The 19,729-nt window shown below is 37.6% G+C and overlaps 1 protein-coding gene across 1 annotated transcript in view; it reads right to left on the bottom strand.

Annotated features, from left to right (window-relative positions):
* Window positions 1–19,729, bottom strand: part of VPS35L (VPS35 endosomal protein sorting factor like) — a 48,958-nt gene that overhangs the window by 28,274 nt on the left and 955 nt on the right. Inside the window, 18 exon segments of the mRNA XM_064672927.1 lie at window positions 346–426; window positions 852–905; window positions 1,243–1,359; window positions 1,563–1,674; window positions 3,721–3,767; window positions 4,445–4,567; window positions 4,925–5,002; window positions 5,525–5,618; window positions 6,617–6,664; window positions 7,077–7,173; window positions 9,349–9,408; window positions 10,379–10,463; window positions 13,266–13,394; window positions 14,180–14,256; window positions 15,281–15,305; window positions 15,653–15,775; window positions 16,108–16,275; window positions 17,229–17,328. Coding sequence (XP_064528997.1) covers window positions 346–426; window positions 852–905; window positions 1,243–1,359; window positions 1,563–1,674; window positions 3,721–3,767; window positions 4,445–4,567; window positions 4,925–5,002; window positions 5,525–5,618; window positions 6,617–6,664; window positions 7,077–7,173; window positions 9,349–9,408; window positions 10,379–10,463; window positions 13,266–13,394; window positions 14,180–14,256; window positions 15,281–15,305; window positions 15,653–15,775; window positions 16,108–16,275; window positions 17,229–17,328 — 1,618 coding nt within the window.

Here is a 19,729-nt window from a genome sequence, read left to right as displayed (position 1 = left end):
AAGCAGAGATGGATTATTTTATGGTTTACTTCTGTTTAAACAGCCTACCACAATTGCTAATTTCCTCCAGCAAACACCACTGTTGATGTAGGAGTTAACTACTGCTACTCCTAAATACACAAATCATTCAGGTTTAGCATTTCTCAGAACTGAAAGACTGACGAGCAGGGGAAAGAAGGAGGAATAAAGCACAGCATTACAGTGTCCCAGAAGGCTTCCCAAATTACAGCCAGCGTTTAAAAATAATTATTTTGTGGTAAGATTCATCAGTAATGTTTAAGAATTAATTTCATTTAAGAAAATGCACATCAGATTTTTAGAGATTTGGCAAAATAGGTCCTTTACCTGTGGGTAAGCATCTTCAAATGCTCGATCAGGAGTCATGTGTTTGATAACATCAGCCAAAACTGTATTGACCTCTCGCTTCTGTGTGGCGAAAAACAAGGTTACAAAATACAGTATCAAAGTCGGCACATAAATCAAGTCACTGAACATCAGTTGAGGTGGATAATTTATTTCCATTTGGAAAAGAATCAGCTTTTTACAGAGCTCTAGTTAAGCCAGGAACTTTAGCCATAGCTCCAGTAAATCCTTACTTAAATTGGTCCATCTGCCATTAAAACAAAAGGATAAGAAATATGCAGTGCTGCAGAGTGGTGAAGCTACAAAGCTGCATCTTTTGTCCCTATTTCTCTTTCATGAAAGGAAAGACATTTTCTCATTCACTACTGAAATCCTACACACTTACATGGAATAGTCAAAGCTTCTCCATCTCTAATACCAAACTGCTAACACAGCCACTTAGTCTGTATCAGAAAAACTTCAAATGAAACAAAGTAATTTTCACTTACTGTAAAATGTCTGCATGTATATTCCACCCACACTTCAGCACAGTTGATGTAATCCTAGAAATACATGTGTCTTGTGATTACCAATATTTACAGGAGGCTACAAGAAATACACTTGTGAAAATTATACTTAAAAGAATTAACTCCTGAGATATGATTCATGCAGACTCAGAAGTTGCTTATATAGAATTATGTAGAATTCAGCTATGCTTCAGTAGAGCTAAGAAAAGCAGGGATCATATAAAGGTGTTACCAGTCATCACATTTTTTTTGCAGCTCTGTGTATCTAAAAAAGCTAAACAATGCCATGCTAAGCATATGCTAATTGAACAACTGGTTGCAATTTTGCCCTAAACCCAGAATCAGTAGTGAAACAGAACAGACAATAACTCACCTGTGGGTTCTTCAGCTTTGTTATAACCTTCCAGGCTTCATTTAATATTTGAAGGCGATCGTTTTCAGGAGGATCAGCCAATGCCAAGTTTAATCCCAAGGACCGAAAGAGGAGATGCTGGAAGTTAATGAGAAGTTTTAAATTAAAAGCAGAAGGTGCATGACCCAACACTGCTCTAGCAGGTACACTGTGCAGAAAGATTCTGAGATCAAACCACCTTTCATCAAGTGAGGTGCAAGTTACATAGGCAACTAGAGCACAAAGAACTCTTGTCAGGCAAAAAAAAAAGGATTTGTTACAAACTACATACAAAATTTTACCTTTGGGAATCCAGACTCATCACACTCTTTAATCATGGCAATGAAGTCCATCGACCTCGCAGCGATAAACTCTGCTCTGAACGCCGACATTACTGAATTCAACAGCAAAGCACTGCAGTGAACACAGCACAGATCAATGCAGCTCAACATCAACTAAAACTTGGCTGTCCCTGCCCATTACTCTGAACTTAGACTAACAACTGTCCAACATCTACTGTAAACTGAAAAGAAAGGGGATAAGGAAGGAAAATTCCCTACAAATCAAGCTTGCATGGGTGAGGATTAATGGTGCATAAGCAAAACAAGAAAACATAAAGCCAACCTGAAGAATACTTGTTCCACACAGATGTTTTTGAAGCCATCATTTTAGCATCAATTTAATAGAAAGATCAAGCAAACCAGGAGTAGATGACACATTTAGAAACTTACTCTTTTTTACTACAGTTCAGAAGAATACTTAGGGAGGGCAAATCCCCATTGAAATTTTTCTCATTGAATTAAATTACATAAGCATTATAAAAGCCACATTTCTAGCAGCTGCATTGTTAGGATTAAAATAAATCCAAACAGTCATGATCATATGATAACTGGCAATGACATATTTGGACATTTATGATTAATCATTCAGACACATATCTGTGCTACTATGAAGCCAAAGTCACCAATGGAAGAGTGAACTCACTGCATTACTGTAACACTCAGTTTACTCAGCCATGAGTTAGGGCAGAAGCTTCCTCATAAAACACCATGCCCTTCACTAGTCTGAAAGAGCCAGTTTGAACACAGGGCAGTTTACCTTGAGGGAAATTCTACGGAGCGCTTAAAATAGCCCAGCACCCTCTGTGTTTCTGCCTGAGCATTAGTGCTCCCATCACAGCTGGACTGGAATTTGCATTTTATCATTAGACAAGTACTTCCAGTTCACTTTGCAATACAGAGAACAGGCTGTCACTTTTCACTTAGATGGTTAAAATGTAGCTCATGGAACATACTGAGATTATTTAAAGATTTATACACTGATGCTTCTTGCTTTGTAATATTTTGACGATCTTGAGAAGAAAAAAAAACACAGAACTCCACTTTAAAAGAAAGCTACTGTGATCATCTAAACTGGATTATTCAACTTCCCAATAAAAAAGACATGTCCCAAAAACATTACTTTAAAAAAACCCTTCATTGTACTCAACATTTTGTCCTTCCTTCAACGAGCAAACAGGAACAAAGAGGAGGCACCTAGGCCATCTTTACAGTGAGAAACTATAAAAGTTGATTTAAAAATAAGTTCCACAAAACAAACCAGCACCTATACAAAATAATTAGTACAACAGAGTATGTGAATTACTTTCATCTGTATTATACACTCTGATACAACACCACCTTCACATCATGTTTTTAAAATCACACTTCTCCCCCACGCTCCTTAGCTCAGTCACAGAATGCTGGCATTCCTCATCTAAATTCCTCAGTGGCTGCAGAATTGGGCTGTGCAAAGCACATCATAAAAAAAATAGGTAGATGAAAACTTTCACAGAACTCAGCCCACCTACCCACTAAAATGCAGAGAGTAGCCCATCAGCAGGACAAACTGCATTCACAAAACTCAGCAAGCACATCCAAAACTTTCAGACCAGCCCATCTTCCTGAACTACTCACTGAAGGTGACTGGCCTGCACATAAACTTCTAGGACACATTTGGGATACTAATTTTAATGTTGAAAAAAGCAGTTGCCTAAATATTACCATCTTCCAAAGGCTGCCAGCTGCTTTACAGCTTCCCTTGCTAAATGCACTTTTGGGCTGACTGTAGCCAGTGGTGGAGAGGAAGAAGGAAAGGGAAGAAAACACAGAAAAATGAAGCACAACCTCGAATCAGAGACATGGCTGATGGAGAACACATTACGTATCCTAAATTTTGGGTTAGGAGCCAGAATGCAGCAACCAAGTTAAACTAATTAACTTTTACTCTACAAGTAATCTACCATATTTTAGAATTCATTTCTGGAAAACAGATGTTCATAATCATGATTTAGTAAGCTACTGGGAGAATGAAAGCTATACTATGCAACCAAACTGTTTCCAAAAGAGGGAGAGAACTTTATTACAGGGACTCACAGGTACTCTTTACAGACTCCTGTCTTCTACACTGTGCAACACTTACTTGTTCCCCAATTTTTTGCATCTCTCCATCATCTCAGTAAGCAGAACCTGGAAAAATTACATATTAAAATTAGTGATTAGAGATTTTACAAATAAATTCAGCTTTAATTACTGTAGTGAAGTCTACTAAAAGCTGTTTTAATTATCTTTCCAATACATTCCAGTAATCCTGTCTTATCCTGCATTTACAACACAAGAAAACCCTCTGGAATAGGTACAGTGGCATTTTAATCAAAACCACCATTTTATGAAAGTAAAATTTGTGATCCTTCAGCCATGCCATTACTCCAAGTAATCCCTATTTGCCAGCCAGGTCAGTTATCTCTGGCAGGAGAGGTGAAGATAATCAACTCTGCCAGAGTGCAAACCAGACTGACTGAGACTAAAACAGCCTGTTCACTGTGTTAAGCAATTCCAAAGCTACAGTTTACTCAAATCATTTTTATATCTGTACAACAGAAGAAACTAATGAATTCAGGACATAAATATTAAACTAGCTAAAAGACAGCAAGAAACAAATAGGAATACTGCCTATGAACTTGAAGTGGTCGAACTTGGAAGCAAACATTATTCCTGTTCAGAAGACAGAATCAGACAGTCATATGTGGGCTCTTAATACTCACTTTTACACTCATGTAAGTACTGACTGTGAGGCTTTTAACAGGCAAAATTAACTCTTCACCACAACACTTTATTTAGCATCAAGCATTACCCTGCTTACTTACTTCTGGAGCGTGGTATGCAATACACTGCAAAATCCAGTCTATAGCAGGAGAGTATAGAGTCAAATACAAAGGCATCTCCACACGTTGTCCCACCAGCTGGTTCTGAACCGTATCCCCGTGTATCTGTTGAAATAAAGGATGAAAATAAGTTGCTGTGAAAAGGTATTTAATGGGAGATATGATAGACTGGCCAAAGTTTGTATATGACTGGAAATGACAACAGACAGTATCACAAATATACACAGATATTCTGAAGCATTCCTTGGAAGCTCAGAACAAATATTATTCAAGTCTGGAAATATGCAGAATAGAGAAGTTTCAACTTATCAGAACGTATATAAAATGTCCCATACTATATCTGGATACAGGCAGACCACTAAATCTAGATTTAAGAACTTCAAAGACTTTTAAAAAGTATGTGGCAGTTTGTCTAAGCAGTGTATTTATCTGATTTTGCAAATAACCCCCCCATTTGCTTACTTGTTTAAATGTTAGAAGAAAGTCAAAAAAATTTTTGTTCAGGCTTTCTTTGAGTTGTGGTGCCACTTCCATCCCAACCTGTATTAAAAGAGAGAGAAATATTTTATCAGCATCCATCACCTTTGACTCTCCTTCAGCTGTAAGACAAAACCACACTTTCTGAAGGAATACACCAAAGTCACACATATCAAATTAACAAAGAGCATTGAATCACATGCTTTTGACTATTTCCTAGTTTACTATTATGGATACATTCACTAACAACTACCCTGAGGTAGTTACAGCTGTGTTTAAACATAATTATCCTAACATCAGCTCCAAGTATCTGTAAGCAGTGATGAAACCAGTGTCTACCCCAGCACATTGCAACCGCCTAATGTATGCAGAGAGCTTACAGCACCACATAAAATTATTCTTATTATAAACACTAAAAGAAAGATTCCCTATTCTTAAAACAGAAGAGCAATTATTTTTTGTTTGTTTGTTAGAAGGGACAGGCTGCTGACTACTTCAGATAAAGGCAGCAGTTACAAGAAGCTGTGGCAGTTCTAGCTGCAGTAAATCTTTGATACAGACCAGAAGAGTTATATGACAGCCTACCCTGCAAAGGTATGCTCTTGCATAGACTGCAACCAGTGGATCTCCAATTCCTCTAATCATAGCCGTTAACCGCGGGAGACATTCCGAAATCCCCCTGTTAAGATTTTTTCAGAAAAGAAAATGAGCTTTAACAGCCAATAACAGAATTATATCACCTATCAATAACTTCAGTAGCTGCCTCGTAGGCTCACAATTGAGCATGAGTTATAGAAATGCTTATCAAAGAAAACACTTCATTTCTTAAGTAAAATTTTATGTGTACAGTAACACATATCCTATACTCAAACTGCAGTATTTGCTACTACGAGTAAAACAAATACAACTAAAAAACTCCTCCTCTAGTTTGGAGGAGCAGCAGAGCTATGGAAAGGCTGCAACTCAATGTGAGAAAAGCAGCCACTTAAAGCAGAACTGGCAGTACTCATGTCTCATTTTCCCACAGGTCCTTTTTGACAGAGTTGTACTTGTGCCTGGAGATGGGGCACATCAATTCCAGTGAAAGAACTGCTTTCTAGGGATAATAAAGTTGTCACTATAGTAGCAATTTGGCTTACAACACTCATTTCAAAATATAACTGAAGAAGGACAATTACATGGGAAGGAACATTCTCTGCTCAGCGCTGACACCGTTTGGCAACACATTCAACTTATACCAGGGTGTTCAATAGGTAATGGTTCATTGCTCCTAAATGATTTCTCCAACTCTGTCTCTACCAACATGGCATATCAATATTTTCCTTTCAGTTTTCTACCCTGTCTTTTCTGCTCCACTCCTCACCTCAGCAATCTTCCTTTCCTTCCACCATCTGCAGGTACTAGTTTTCAATTTGCATTGGGATTTGTGACATCCTGATATCACCATTTATACATATATTCCAAAACTGCAAGCATGATTGTGTTCCAAATCGTATCACAGTTCAATTTGAAGTTTTCCATGGTATTCTCTTTAAAAATTCCAAAACCTCTCAGTACTGCTTCTTCTCAGATATACTGAGACCTTACCCACCATTAATCACAGAATTCTTATGCTTAACTCCTTGAATTAGTTCCTAAGCCTGTTCACTTCCTTCCCATACTTAACATTATTCTTACGTTTTGGACAGGAACTTATTGCACTTCAGTATTGCTGCTTCCACATAACTAAGTTGAAGCCAAGTTAAGGAACAAAACTAAGATGCACACCACTGAAAACCATGAAACAAACATATACCAACTACATATTGAACAAGCTGTTTCAATGCATTCTGCAATTAATCTCCCCACATTTTGCTGATTTTTACAATTTATCTACAAGCTTCTGTTTCAAAATTTTTCATACATCATCTCTATTTTATTGCTGCCACACTGCTCAGAGCCAATAATTAAGCATTCAGTTTACTACAAAACGTGACTCAAAAGCACATTCAAAACAGACAGCCTGAAACAAAGAAAACAAAGCCAATATAAACATCAGATACTGTGGGTTTTATTGAAACAAACATGTTCATTTTTGAGAAAGTGTATGAAAAACCCACACTCACACACTCTGAGAGTCTCATTTGACAAAGGATACAATCTGGGAATGAGTTCTCTGATTGAAGCAATCTTGAAAAACCAGTTTAAGCAAGTTTCTTTAGCCGTATCGTTAACACTTTCTGGAGAAAAGTTATCTGGGGAAAAAAACAACCACCCAGACATAGTTACATTCTTTCTGGAAACAATTTGCTTTTCATTCTAGATTTAAAACTGTATTCTCTATCCCATCAACAAGAAATTAGGGGCAACCATAATAAACTAGGCAATACATTGGCTTCTCAGTTCTCTTGAGCAGCAGTCAGAGCTGAGTACACAGCAAGAAGGGGGAACAGAGCTTCCATCTTGCATTAAGTAACATTTCAGAAGCTGAAGTCAAGCACTCAATGCCAATCTCAGAACTGCTACTGAGAAATCTCACCTTTCTCTGCTTTCTCAAAAGTAGAAATTGTTAAAAATGGAAAATACAGGGCATCTGTAACAAATATATGTATTTATACATCTGTAACAAATGCATACACATAGAAGAGATTTAAGCACTCAAATTCTTTGTTTTAAAAGGTTAATATAATTTTTAAACGATACATTGCCTACAAGAAGTAGGAAATGCTAAACACTGACACAACACTTGTTCTTGTACACAGCACATGGAATATTGCAGTGCAGTTCTCTCCCCTTGAGCTCTGGGACTATTTGTGGCAGCTGCCGGCAGGGAAAAGGTGCCACCCCGAGGTGGAACAGATGGGTTGGGGGACAGCACTCTGATCAGGCAGGCATGCAGTGGCATGGCTAACTGCTTCCTCTTTCTCTAGATTGCTTGGAAGAGAAGGCAATATTGGCTTCTTGGGATCAACCCAGGTTTGAGGCAAGATGGTTGGGATGGATGAGTCCCTCTTCTCTCAGTTTTAAAGCTACATAAACAGCTTCTGCTGTGAATGTCTCCTTATCCACTCCCTGTGAAACAGGTTAAAATACCAGTGCTCTCCCACCCCTTCCCCCAGAAGGTGAGAAGCTCCTGCTCCACAAGAAAGTTTCCAACTTCCCAGAGGAGAGAAGCCACACATTAGATGCTGACTGAGTACAGGAAGATGTTCTTTCTCATCTAGGACCTCAGGAATTCTCACCCAAATTTGTTTTGCTTGGTTCCCAAGGGACAGCCTAGAGATTAGGCCTGAAAAACGCAGAGATTTGCACTGCTGTGCACAGCCAGCACAGCACAGATTTTCCCTATCCCTCCCACTTTTATAGTTGCTTGGGAAGTTCCCCCCAGCAATGCCTCCAGCAGCTGTTTAGCTGCAGCACAAGCTCAGTTCTCCAGAATGGAGGTAACTCTGCCCAGAAATCCTGGTGTGCCTTGGGAACTGTCTGCCTTCATTAATAAGAACAGTTTGTCAGGTCTCCAATAACCAAATTTTATCTTAAATATTTTCTGTAAGTTTATTTCAAATTTCAATATTTGTTGGTGTCAAGCTTCTGGCTCAAATCCTATGGATTTAAATGCAAACTAATGGTACTGTTGCTTTGCCAACTACAGAGTAAGAATGTTTCATATTTCAAGGATGTGCACTTAATGCACTCCAAATTGCAAGGAAATGCCTGTATTTCCATGGAATGTTTCAAAGTCTTGCTAAAGAGGTTCTTCCACATACATTTGTACTGTCAGTATCAAATTAGATCTTTACACTGTGTCGGAAATTCAGCTGAAAAAATAAAAAGGGCCCAAATTAGAAAGATTAGGCTAGAAGCAGCCTGCTGCTTTCTCCAAAATTCTTCCTTAATTAAAGCAAAACTATTAAGTTCCCAATGTAGCAGCAGTATCATCTACTTATCAAAAACTGAGGACCTCAGCTTTGCTAAATTTGTACCATTAACTTTAAGCTACTAAAAAGTAGTACCTTCAGAAAAAAACATATGCTAAGAGGAAAAAAAAAAGGTCTTCCTTCATCTAATTTGAGCATTCATGTTTAATACTCCCTTCCCCTAATAAATTCTGTATTAAAGAACTTATCCATCGTTCTTTGTGATTTCAAGTTTCAGGAAGACCCAGCTAATGTTTCGTAATATCAGAGCCAAAAGCACATTTTAGTACATCTGAGGGATATTTTTCACAGTTAAAATGTAAATTTGCGTGAACACTGTGAATAGTGGTGGCTCTAAGCAATGGATTGTACTCTGTAAAAAACTAAAAGCTGCTAGATTCCAATCAGAACTTTTTCCACAGGAGATACAGTAGCAAGTCCTGTTTAACCTTCCTCAAGTTAGTTCTGATGTGATTTTTTCCAGGAGTGCAGTGGAAACAAACACAAAGTTACCTGGCAGAGAGCCCCGGTTATCAGCACACATTGACAGAATCCGTTCATACACCAGCTTCCCTGGTTAAAAAAAAAAAAAAAAAGAAAAAGAATAAGAACCAAAAATAACTCATAACAAATTAACAAACTGTAACACACAAAATGTTGGTCCAAAGGTTCCCTCTCTAACATACAGTGAAATTAGCTGGAAAAACTTCCCAGAACGCTGACATTATGCTGCCCCCTACTGAGGCTGAAATGTTCAGTGCAATTTTAGTGCTTCTCACACCATAAAAACAATTCTCTGGCTCCCTTAAGTGCAGAGGTAACACCCAGGTCAGATTTCCCCCAGGCCAGGAAAGGCCAGCTGGTGTCCTGACTTTGCTGACTTTGGACATTATGTTATCTTCAGCAACTTTCAGTAAGTAGGAAAGAGCAAAGAGGAAGCAAGACCTGAAAAAAACAATCGGATCTATGTCACAGCATATCCTGCTAACATCAAAATACCCTTCAACTTCGAATGCCATTGTAAATCTTTTCCATAACGTGGCAGAAAAACAAGAGATTCACATGAAATGGATGACAATCTGACTTAAAGGGTTAAAAATATATTAAAAAATTCAGTAACTACCTTCTGATCACTCCACAGTCCCTATTCAGCTAAAGAAAATTTTCTGACTCCTATTCTTCAAATATAAATATATGAAATATTGAGTCAAGAGGCTGCCAAAACCCAAAATATTTTCATAATGACAGTGTTTTAAATTTCAAAATGCAGAGAAGGTTTTTTTTCTAGATATTCACTAATACGTAAAGCACAGAACTACAAAATTAAATATTTTTATTTTAAAGACTTTGCTCTTGAGAGTTTTTTAAGAATTACACACCATGTTTATACCACTGGTGTTGTGTTGGAAATATTTGTGTTGGAAATATTCCATGTTAAAACTGAAAGCCCTTTTTGGATAACTTTGATGCTTTCTAACATTACAAAACATTAATTTAATCTTATTAACAATTGTGTAGTAAGTCTGGCACAGTAGATACTTACCAAAAGTATCAAGGATATCTGTAATTAAAACAAATTTACTTGGATAAAACTGGATTACTGTTGTGTCTGAAAGAAGCTTAGAACACTAGAAAGAGAAAAAAAGACAGACAAAGAAACATTTTTAGAGGCCAATGCAAGTTTGTGTTTTTTACTCCAAAAAGGCTGGAACAGATTAATATCCACAGATGGAAAGAACCACCATGAACTATCAAGCTAAAAGCACAAGAACCTCTAACATAACACACCACGGTGCTCTTTATATTTTTTTCAGGTTACTCCTCATTTCCAGAGCTAGTCACAGGTCTGCTTTTCCTTTATATAAGATAACCTACACTGCAGAATTTCAGCTGACCATGCAGATCTATGCATTTCTTCAGATGAGACAAATTCTCTTGCAGAAGCAGAATTAAAAGGCACTTCTTCCCTAAAACAACTTTTTAAAGGGCATTTTTCAGTTTCTCAACATCCATATCAAACACAAAATTTATTATAGACTAGATTAAGAAACCATTTTAGAAGTGTAGTTAATGAGCTTTTCAACACATTTTTGTGGCTCAAATAATTAGTTCAAACATTCTGGAAACAGAGCAGCTGATCCACAGTGAGCTCCAGGGAGGAATCTGTAATCAATCACCCACTGGCACCCAGCCTGATCCCAGCATTTGGATTACAGCAGTGGCTGATCCAGTCTCATCTGAAAATGTATTACCCACTTAGTTCTACTGTCTCTGGATGTCAAGGCCAGGAAGGAACATGTCCATTCATGATATGAATTCAAAATACACACAGAGAAATGAAGATATTTTTAAGATATTTAACTAAGCTATTCTTTGTTTTCCAAGACTAAACTGGAGTCAAAAACTCTGGCAGAAGTTTACTCACAAAAAAACCAGCTTCTACCTGAAGAAAACAGGCAAATGACTGACTGGGGAGAGAAATCCACCTCCTCCCTGCTTGAGTCAAATGTGGCCTCAAGTCCTCTGTGTTCTCTAACACTGACAATATTCTCTGTGATCTCTGTCTCTTTTCTCTCTTTCATCAGGAGACAGTTCTTCAATCTCAGTGGAATAAATAAAGTTCAAGTTTTCATTACACTTCAAAAATACAGAAAGCAACCCAAATACCCTCCAAGACTGCTTCGTTTAAACAAGAAAATCGTAACATTTGAACATCCTTAAACAAGGGGCACACTTAATCTTTTTGTTTTATTCATCAGGGAAATTTAAGAGTGCACCAGAAAGACAGGTGAGAGCATTCACATCCTACAACCAAAGCAGAAGCGTCCCTGCTGCGAGGTCAGTCACCTTCAAAGGAAGGTAATTCAGCAGCTGTTTAGGACCTACACATACCATGAACACTTAATTTCCACTTTTCTTAGAGCTCACATATATAATCAACTTAGTTCAGCTTACTCTAAGTAGCTTAGCTTATCCCATCTTGACAAGTAAAGTATCTTGTAAAAAGGCACTTGAGGAATCATAGAACTGGAGAATCGTTTAGGTTGGAAAAGACCTTCAAGACCATTGAGTCCAACCCTCAATCCAGCACTGCCAAGGCCACCACTAAACAATGTCCCCAAGTGCCACATTTACAGGTTTTTTAAATACCTCCAAGGATGGTGATGCCACCACTGCCCTGTTCCAATGCTTAAGAACCCTTTTGGTGATGAAATTTTTCCTAATATCCAATCTAAGCCTCCCTTGATTTAACTTGAGGCCAATTTTAAGATAATGACAAAAATCCCATGGTCCAGATCATTGATAAAGATAATAAACTGCACTGGCCTAAAACCATTTTAGAAACCATATTATCTTAAAATTGTTTGTGAACCATTTGTAAAAGAACTTCTGAAAGTATAGATTATCACTGCACATCACACACTGTGTGTACATATATATATACATACACATACATTCAAGCACTGTAAGTACAGTACATCCTTGTCCCTTTTCTTCTCATCCAAAGACAATATTCACACTTCACAATCCTATATATGGATTTTTTTAAAAATAACAATAATAGTGCTGATTCTGTAGTATTACAATAGAACATTAGTCACCCTAGGTCACATATAACTGTTTGATCTCACTTCATTAACATTTCATTTCCTTTTCTGTCTTTACCACAATTTAAGATGAAATTACTGCAAACAGTTTTCACAAGATTATTCAGAATGGCAAAAAAAAAAAATCCTGACTTTATATATAACCCCAGTGGATGACTGTTAGCATTACATCAGTTCTACAGCTTTTAAGGATGTCATTATCTCCTCTGTCCTCTGCTGCACTCTGCCTCTGGCCCTTTTTAAAGGCCAAGCCAAACCAAAGAACATTTAAATTGTCCTATTTCCCCTTGCCCTCCTCAAAACCCATCACCCCAAATGACTCAGAGAGAGACTTTGGACAAGTTTTTAAAAAGCAAACAAAAAAACCCCCCATACACACACCTTTAAAATTCTGGAGTTGTTTTCTGTAGCTTGCTAAGGTCCTAAATCATGTTACTCAGTTGCCTTTGTAAGTCTGGATGGGTAAAATGCTGATTTTCAAAAAGCCATTCTGGTACTATTTGGGGTGGCCAGAAAGAGATAATATCACTACATGTTATTTATTCCAACTATCCTTAGGCAGGTAAAATTTCCACACCTATCATTTGGTGAATCTTTAATGAGAATTCCATCCCATGTAGCCTAATCAAAATCAATACATAACAACAAAGCTGAAAATCCAACTATTGTCAGAAGTCATAAAACTCTGAAAGAAATGTGTTCTGGTGAGGAACAAAAAGAAAAAATAGAAAAATAATAGAAACTCTTCTTTTCCTGAGAAGGAAATTGGACAAATATCACCAAACTCATTGGTTCTGTATAGAACAAAAATGTAAAACTGACCTGGATGACTATTTTGAGAGCTTTTACTTTCTGATCAGAGGACCAAGCATCCTTTAAAGACTGGTTCAGTTCTTCAATTCGGTTCATGTAATCCTGCTGAGTCAAATTCAACAGCTCTTTCTGTGACCCCTGCCAAGGAAACACAAGCCTACTTTAGTGGGAGTGGGAGGGAAGGAAGGCAACTGCTGTTATTATAGAGTCAAACCACAGGTGAAGAGATGAAATCCAAATCTAATTAGAGTTTCACAAAAGGTTACATATTTCCTTATTATAAAGGGTACTTTATTTTTCACTAAAATAATCCAATCCTTTATTTGTGACATGCAAGTATTAAAACTGTGGTGGCTCAGGCAACCTGAAATTACTTAAGAGGCAGAGGTTTCAAAACAACATTATCCAAAACAATTCTAGAAGATTTAGGTGTAAGGAAAGTAAGTTATGAAACATCTCATCTTTGCACAGCAAAATACTGCAGCTTGAGAAATAAGCTGAGTACTCAGTATTTCTACTGAGCTCCTAATTGTACCTTTAATTAAGCTCAGACAGTGTGCAGCTTCTGCAACAGGGGCAGCCAAAATTATCAGATGTTAAGGCTATTAGGCTTAACAAAAATTTACAGCAGCTGCAGACTGTACTCAGTAACAAGATAAATCAACATCAATAGAACAGGTAAATTTTCAAATCACAATTTCTAGTGATATAAAAATGTGATTCTGCCTGAATCCTACAAAAATAAGGATTGAAATTACTAGAGAATTCACACAGAAAGTATATATTTATCTAAATACTGCATAAATACATGCAGAAATCTTGCATGCAGGACCTTTTTAAAATGAAATAAAAAAAGATTTTTATTTCACAAATTTCTTTCACTGTTATAATGGTGCTGTAATTTGATCAGAAAACTTTCTCACCTCTTCCAGATCATCCAGTTCTTCTAACCTTGTCCTCACTTTTTCAGAGACTGCTGAACCAGTAGTTGTAGCTTTTCCTGTAAAGAATTACACGTTTAAGTCTAACATATAAACATTGGGATTTCTAAAGAGAAACAAACCTGAAGGAACTTGACAGACTAAGACAACTAGTCAGCTTCTGTGACAGAAGACAAGTGATTTGATTCACTTAGTGAGAATTGCTGAAGACACACATTTAAACACACCTACAGTGCATTCACTTTGAACAGGGAATGACAAGCAAAATCGAATATAAATGGATTTTCTTGCAAGTTTTACTGGTAAGAAAAGAATCACCAGGTGGAACCACGGGATAATTTAGGTTAAAAAAGCCCCATGTAGGTTTGTGTCCAACTCTCCTCCTCAAAGCAGGTCCAATTCTGAAGCTATAACAGGTTGCACAGGGTTATACCCAGTCAATTTAACAATACCTAAGAATGAAGATGTCATACTCTCCCTGAGCATCCAGTTTTAGTGTTTGACCATTCTCATTGCAAGAAAGTATTTTATACTCTTGCAGCAGCTGAAATGCTGCATGTTTACTCATACATAAAAATCCTGATCTACTATGCAATCAGCTAGGGCTATTTAGCTCAGATTTGCTTCGCTAGAAAACATGATAAAATATTTAACATTTGGTTCTTTTTTGAACACCCAGCACACAGTTGAAATCATTTCACTTTCATGTAAAGAGAATAACTGAACAAGTTCCCAAAGGACTTCTTTGCTTTCCTTCCAGCTAGCAGAAGAGTTGATAAACATGATACTCAAAACATGATTGCTCACTTTAAATAGAAGAAGGTTTTAAACTACAGCAGAAGGCAGTCAAATAACCACAAATTCACTAGCCAAAACAGGAATAAAAGACAAGGTGGTTGGGTGGCTTTTTTTAAATAATTGTTTTAAGTAAAAATCCAGTAGTCTTATCCACAAAAGAGCACAGACTCAAACAAATGTCAGAATGGGGGAGGCAGGAAAACCCATTTCAACTGTTCTTGACCACAAACCTGTCACTGCACCCTACCTCAAGCAAACTCTGCTATGGTAAAAGAAAGTGCTTACCTTTTTCAGATCCCATATACAGATTCTGTGGGGAAAAAGAAAAAGCAGACTATTTAGCAGTACTTGCTAGCATTTCAAGAATGCATAGGGTAATTACACTGCTAATTAAGCCTCTAATCATTTAGAAGTAGACCAGAAGTTATTTGTATTGTTACAAAAAGACAGAGTGATGGCTCCTATATATCAAAAGACTTTTGGACTCAGCTCCAAAACAATCTTTAGAAGTGAGGGCCCGTGGTACAGCTTTCTACAACATTAAAACTGACATTCAGAGGACCAGTATTTACTCATGTAATAATTACAAAGTAGCAACATCCAAAATCCAATAAAGGTCTAGCAGAAACAAATAAAACTGGACAAACTGCCGCTTACAATAGACAGCTTCTCTGTTGTTGTGTATCTAGCAAGGATTTCACCACGTTTGCTTGACCATGGTTCAAAGTCACTTCCTACTGCTGAGCTGTCATCTTTATCCCGTTTCCTTCGTGTACCATCCTATGAGGGGAGAACAAGTTACTAAAGTGTTAAATACAAATCTGGAAAAAGAAGAGAAGGCTGATAAAAGTCAACTGCATGTTTCAAGTGCTGGCTGATCCTTCCAAAAGTTACAATATTAAAAAAAAAAAATCCATATTTAAATAAATACATCAACATAAACTGGATAAAAATAGGTAAATAAAAAGGAATATTCTATTAATACAGTATATTTCCTGTTTGCATTAACCTGGTGAGGCAAACATATTTTTTCCATGGTTGGCATTGCGATTTGGTTTGGTTTTGGTTTTTTTTAAATTTTATTTAGTTGAAATAACTGCCTCTAGTGTTACCATGGTAGCAGTGGTAGTCACAGGATCTGCAGCTGCTGCAAATAATGACAAAGGGTCGGTGCCATCCAATACACTGCTCAATGGATCCATCATAGAACTAGAAGAAGAAGAGGAGGTAGAAGAAGTACTTCCTTTCCGGTTCATTTTCTTGGTCTTGGATTCAGTAACCTGAAAAAAAAGTTCAAAGCTACTAAACAAAAGAGCTTTCTCTTTCCTCTCTTTTCTTTAATAAACCACAAAAATATGTGCTACATAAACAGTGCTGTTGCAACAAAAGTGAGGACAAATCAAACAAACTCTTTAGAGCAAGCACCAACGTTTAAATTGCAGCACCTCCTCTTCCCCTGAATCTGGAGGCACTCACTCTTCAATAGCATTTCCATCACTTTTTTTTCCTTCCAATTCTAGGTCTACAGAACTGTAACAACCATTCTAAATTTCTTTCTAGTACCCCTCCTCTATTTTATTAGGTTTATCCCTCTCCTCCAACCTCTTTCTTGCTATTTGATTACCTCCAGCAGTTTCATCCTGAATTTTCCTGTAGGACACTCAAGACTCAAGCCTGGCACATCAAATCCATTCTTAAGGCCACTGTCTTATGTCCCTCCTGACCTTCCTGAGCAGAAGCTGCTGCCCATTTATCATTCATTAGCTGATGACTATCATCTCTTTGAAGCTGGATTTTTTTTGCACATCCACATCTTTAAAAGCCTCTTATACATTAAAGAAATGATAAATGTTTTAAAGCACACAGCTGACTGGAAGTTAACCCAAAAACCAAATCTTATATCAAGCAATTATGCAGGTTATTTGTAATGCAATAATTTGATTTTAAATTTATCCATTATTCAGCATTTAATGCAACCAAGAAAGCCCACAGGCTAGAGTGCTATATTTGTCAGAAGGAGATTGGTTTTGACACATAGCACCAACAAATTTCTGTAAAGGACAAACAGAATAAACCTTGATGCTTTAAAATAACAGGCCACTAATATAGGAAGTAACTTCACAAGTAGCACCACCGACTTCAAAGCCTTTTAATTTTAAAGGAACAAAAGTAAAACGAGGAACACAATCAGTTTTAATTCACATTCATTTTCCAAAAGCACAAAAAAACTCACTGTTATGGGTTTCAGTGGATGGTAATCACCAAAATCCAAGGGTACAGATTCCAGCTTGCACATTTCAGATTCTGAGGCATAGTTTCTTGATCTTGCATGCCTTAAAAAGCAAGAGTAAAGGCAAAGATATATCCATATCTAGTTTATTTATATATGCATACAAATAATCACATACTAAGAGAGAAACATATCCTATGTCCATATAGATGCTTAGTTACAAAAAGAAATGCATGTTGAAAAATAAGTAAATATAAATAGTAGCTAATTGTTCTTTCCTGTTTCATTCAGGATCCTAAGAATGTTTACAGCACACACTACCACCTCAGCCAAGTGGGTAAAATCAGTGGTTACACAAAGAATTCTTTAATCAGACTCCTAAAAAAACAAACAGTACTTCCCCCATGTAATACACATCTTTCCCACAAAAACTAATCCAAACTTTCAAATAATTCCATTCCTACTCAGAGACCTAACTCATTAGGAAGCATTTCAGCAGTGTCAAGCAGCCAGCTCTTCTACAAAACTACTTACCCCCCAAAACCCAGTTTCATTTAAAAAATAATTAAGAATTAGATAATTTATGATTGTGCTACTCCAAGGAGAAACTTTGACATCTAACGTGATAGAGAGCAAGAGAAAGAGTCCAGTGAAATCCACATGTGCTTTTGTTTTCTTGATCTCCAGTTCATCTTCTTTTTGCTATTGTCCCATGTTTCAATGACTCTTCCTGCTCATTTGCTTCATGGGTTAATCAGCATCTGGGTGAAATATCTTTCAAACTCTTTCTGGTTACCTAATTGTAGCATTTCTTTTACCGCTGAAGACTCCCAGGGCACACCCCCAGGCCAAAATCAACAGCACTCTAATTAGAGTGCAAGCACACTGGCAAGTGCACATGGCTAATACACATGTGGGAGTGAACAAGAGCTGTTCACCCTGCAAGTAAGTCTTTAAACAGTACATTTACAATGTGGCTATTCAAGTGATAAGACAGCTTGTAATGCAGCTAATACAGGGACAAGTTCAAACTTGCTCTGGCATTACGTTCTACTTACTCTCCAGGGAAAGGAGTTAAGCATTCCTTTCTTGGCCAGTGCAGTGCAGCCAACTTCCCAGAGGAAATAAGACTCTGGCCAAGCTGGAGTTTCATCCCCTGTGCATACTGCAAAATACACCCCTGCTTCAAGTGCTGCTTTAACAGTGGGTTCCAACCTTTTTCACGCACAAGCATCACCGTACCTGTGCTTTCAACACTTGCCAGCCTGCCAAGCTTTCTCTCTCCTCCTGGTAAACGATCTTTTTCCCTGGGACTGCTGGACCTCCTCCTCACCCTGAGGTCACTGAAGCTCTTCCAGCACCCAGCCACCCTACGAACCCCAGTGCCTCCCTCACGCTCCAGGCTCAGCACAAGAACCAGCCTCACTCCACATCTCCCCTTCTCGAGACAGGACACCCACCCGGACACAGGGCTTATCCTAAAGCAAGGGCTTCAAAAAGCTTACAGGGAGCACAGATAAGCCAGGCACGTAAACCAGAAAAGAGCCTCTTAACAACACTAGACATATATTGGCTTTGGTAATACAATGAAACACATCCCACAAGTGACTGTAGCTGTCACTATATGCATATTAAACATAAACCCCAAACAGTTTCTCTAAATATTTGCACATAGCACTGTAGCACTAAGTTTTAAATTACTTCATATTTGTGCCAATTCTTTTTATTACTCTAACAAACTTTTAAACCAATAATTTTTTTTAATTCAGACACTATGTTCATACAATTCTTCAGCACCAACAGGTGCTGGTTTTTTTCTCATATGCAGACCGATGAGTATGCAGACAATTGATATGCAAACCAGCTTTTTAGCATGCAGTAATGCTTAAAAATAGCTAAAAAATAGCTAAACCCTGTAGCATGACAATATCTTCCATGTCACAGAACAACATGATGGAAACATCTTACTCTGGTTCATTATTCCTTCATGGCCACTTCTGCATCAGTGTTACCAGACCTACTTACCAGCCAGTTACCTCATTGCTGTACTATGTAAGAATTAGTTTGTCAGCATCCCACTGCTCTGCTTTGTTCTGCTACTCCTAGATCCCAGAGTTGCACCACGTTATTCCTTTCTGTTTCTGCAAGATAACTGACCACACACTGATTCCACCGAAATCACTGCACTCAAAGGAAGTAACAACAGTTGCAACAGCTAGCAAACACGTTACTGCTGTCTTACATCCTCAAATCCTCTTAGCTACATAGATTCAAGTTTTAAAGTACTTCGTCTCCCAGTAAATTTATTTTTAAAAGCATTGCTCTGATGTTTTTATAAAACCTCAATTGGCTGAATTACAATACTTAAATCCACTAATTACTTCTGCATTTTATTAAACATGAAAGTTTGCTCACACAATAATATGAAAGAGCGAGCTGGATGATGTTCAGCATGACAGTGTATATATGGGGAAAACCTTTTGGCATCCTCATGCCAATTGTTG

The sequence above is a fragment of the Pseudopipra pipra genome, chromosome 16, assembly GCF_036250125.1.
Source record: "Pseudopipra pipra isolate bDixPip1 chromosome 16, bDixPip1.hap1, whole genome shotgun sequence".
In the NCBI taxonomy this organism is placed as follows: Eukaryota; Metazoa; Chordata; class Aves; order Passeriformes; family Pipridae; genus Pseudopipra; species Pseudopipra pipra.
Note: the sequence above shows the minus strand (reverse complement) of the source record. Positions and strands in the feature narration are given on the sequence as shown.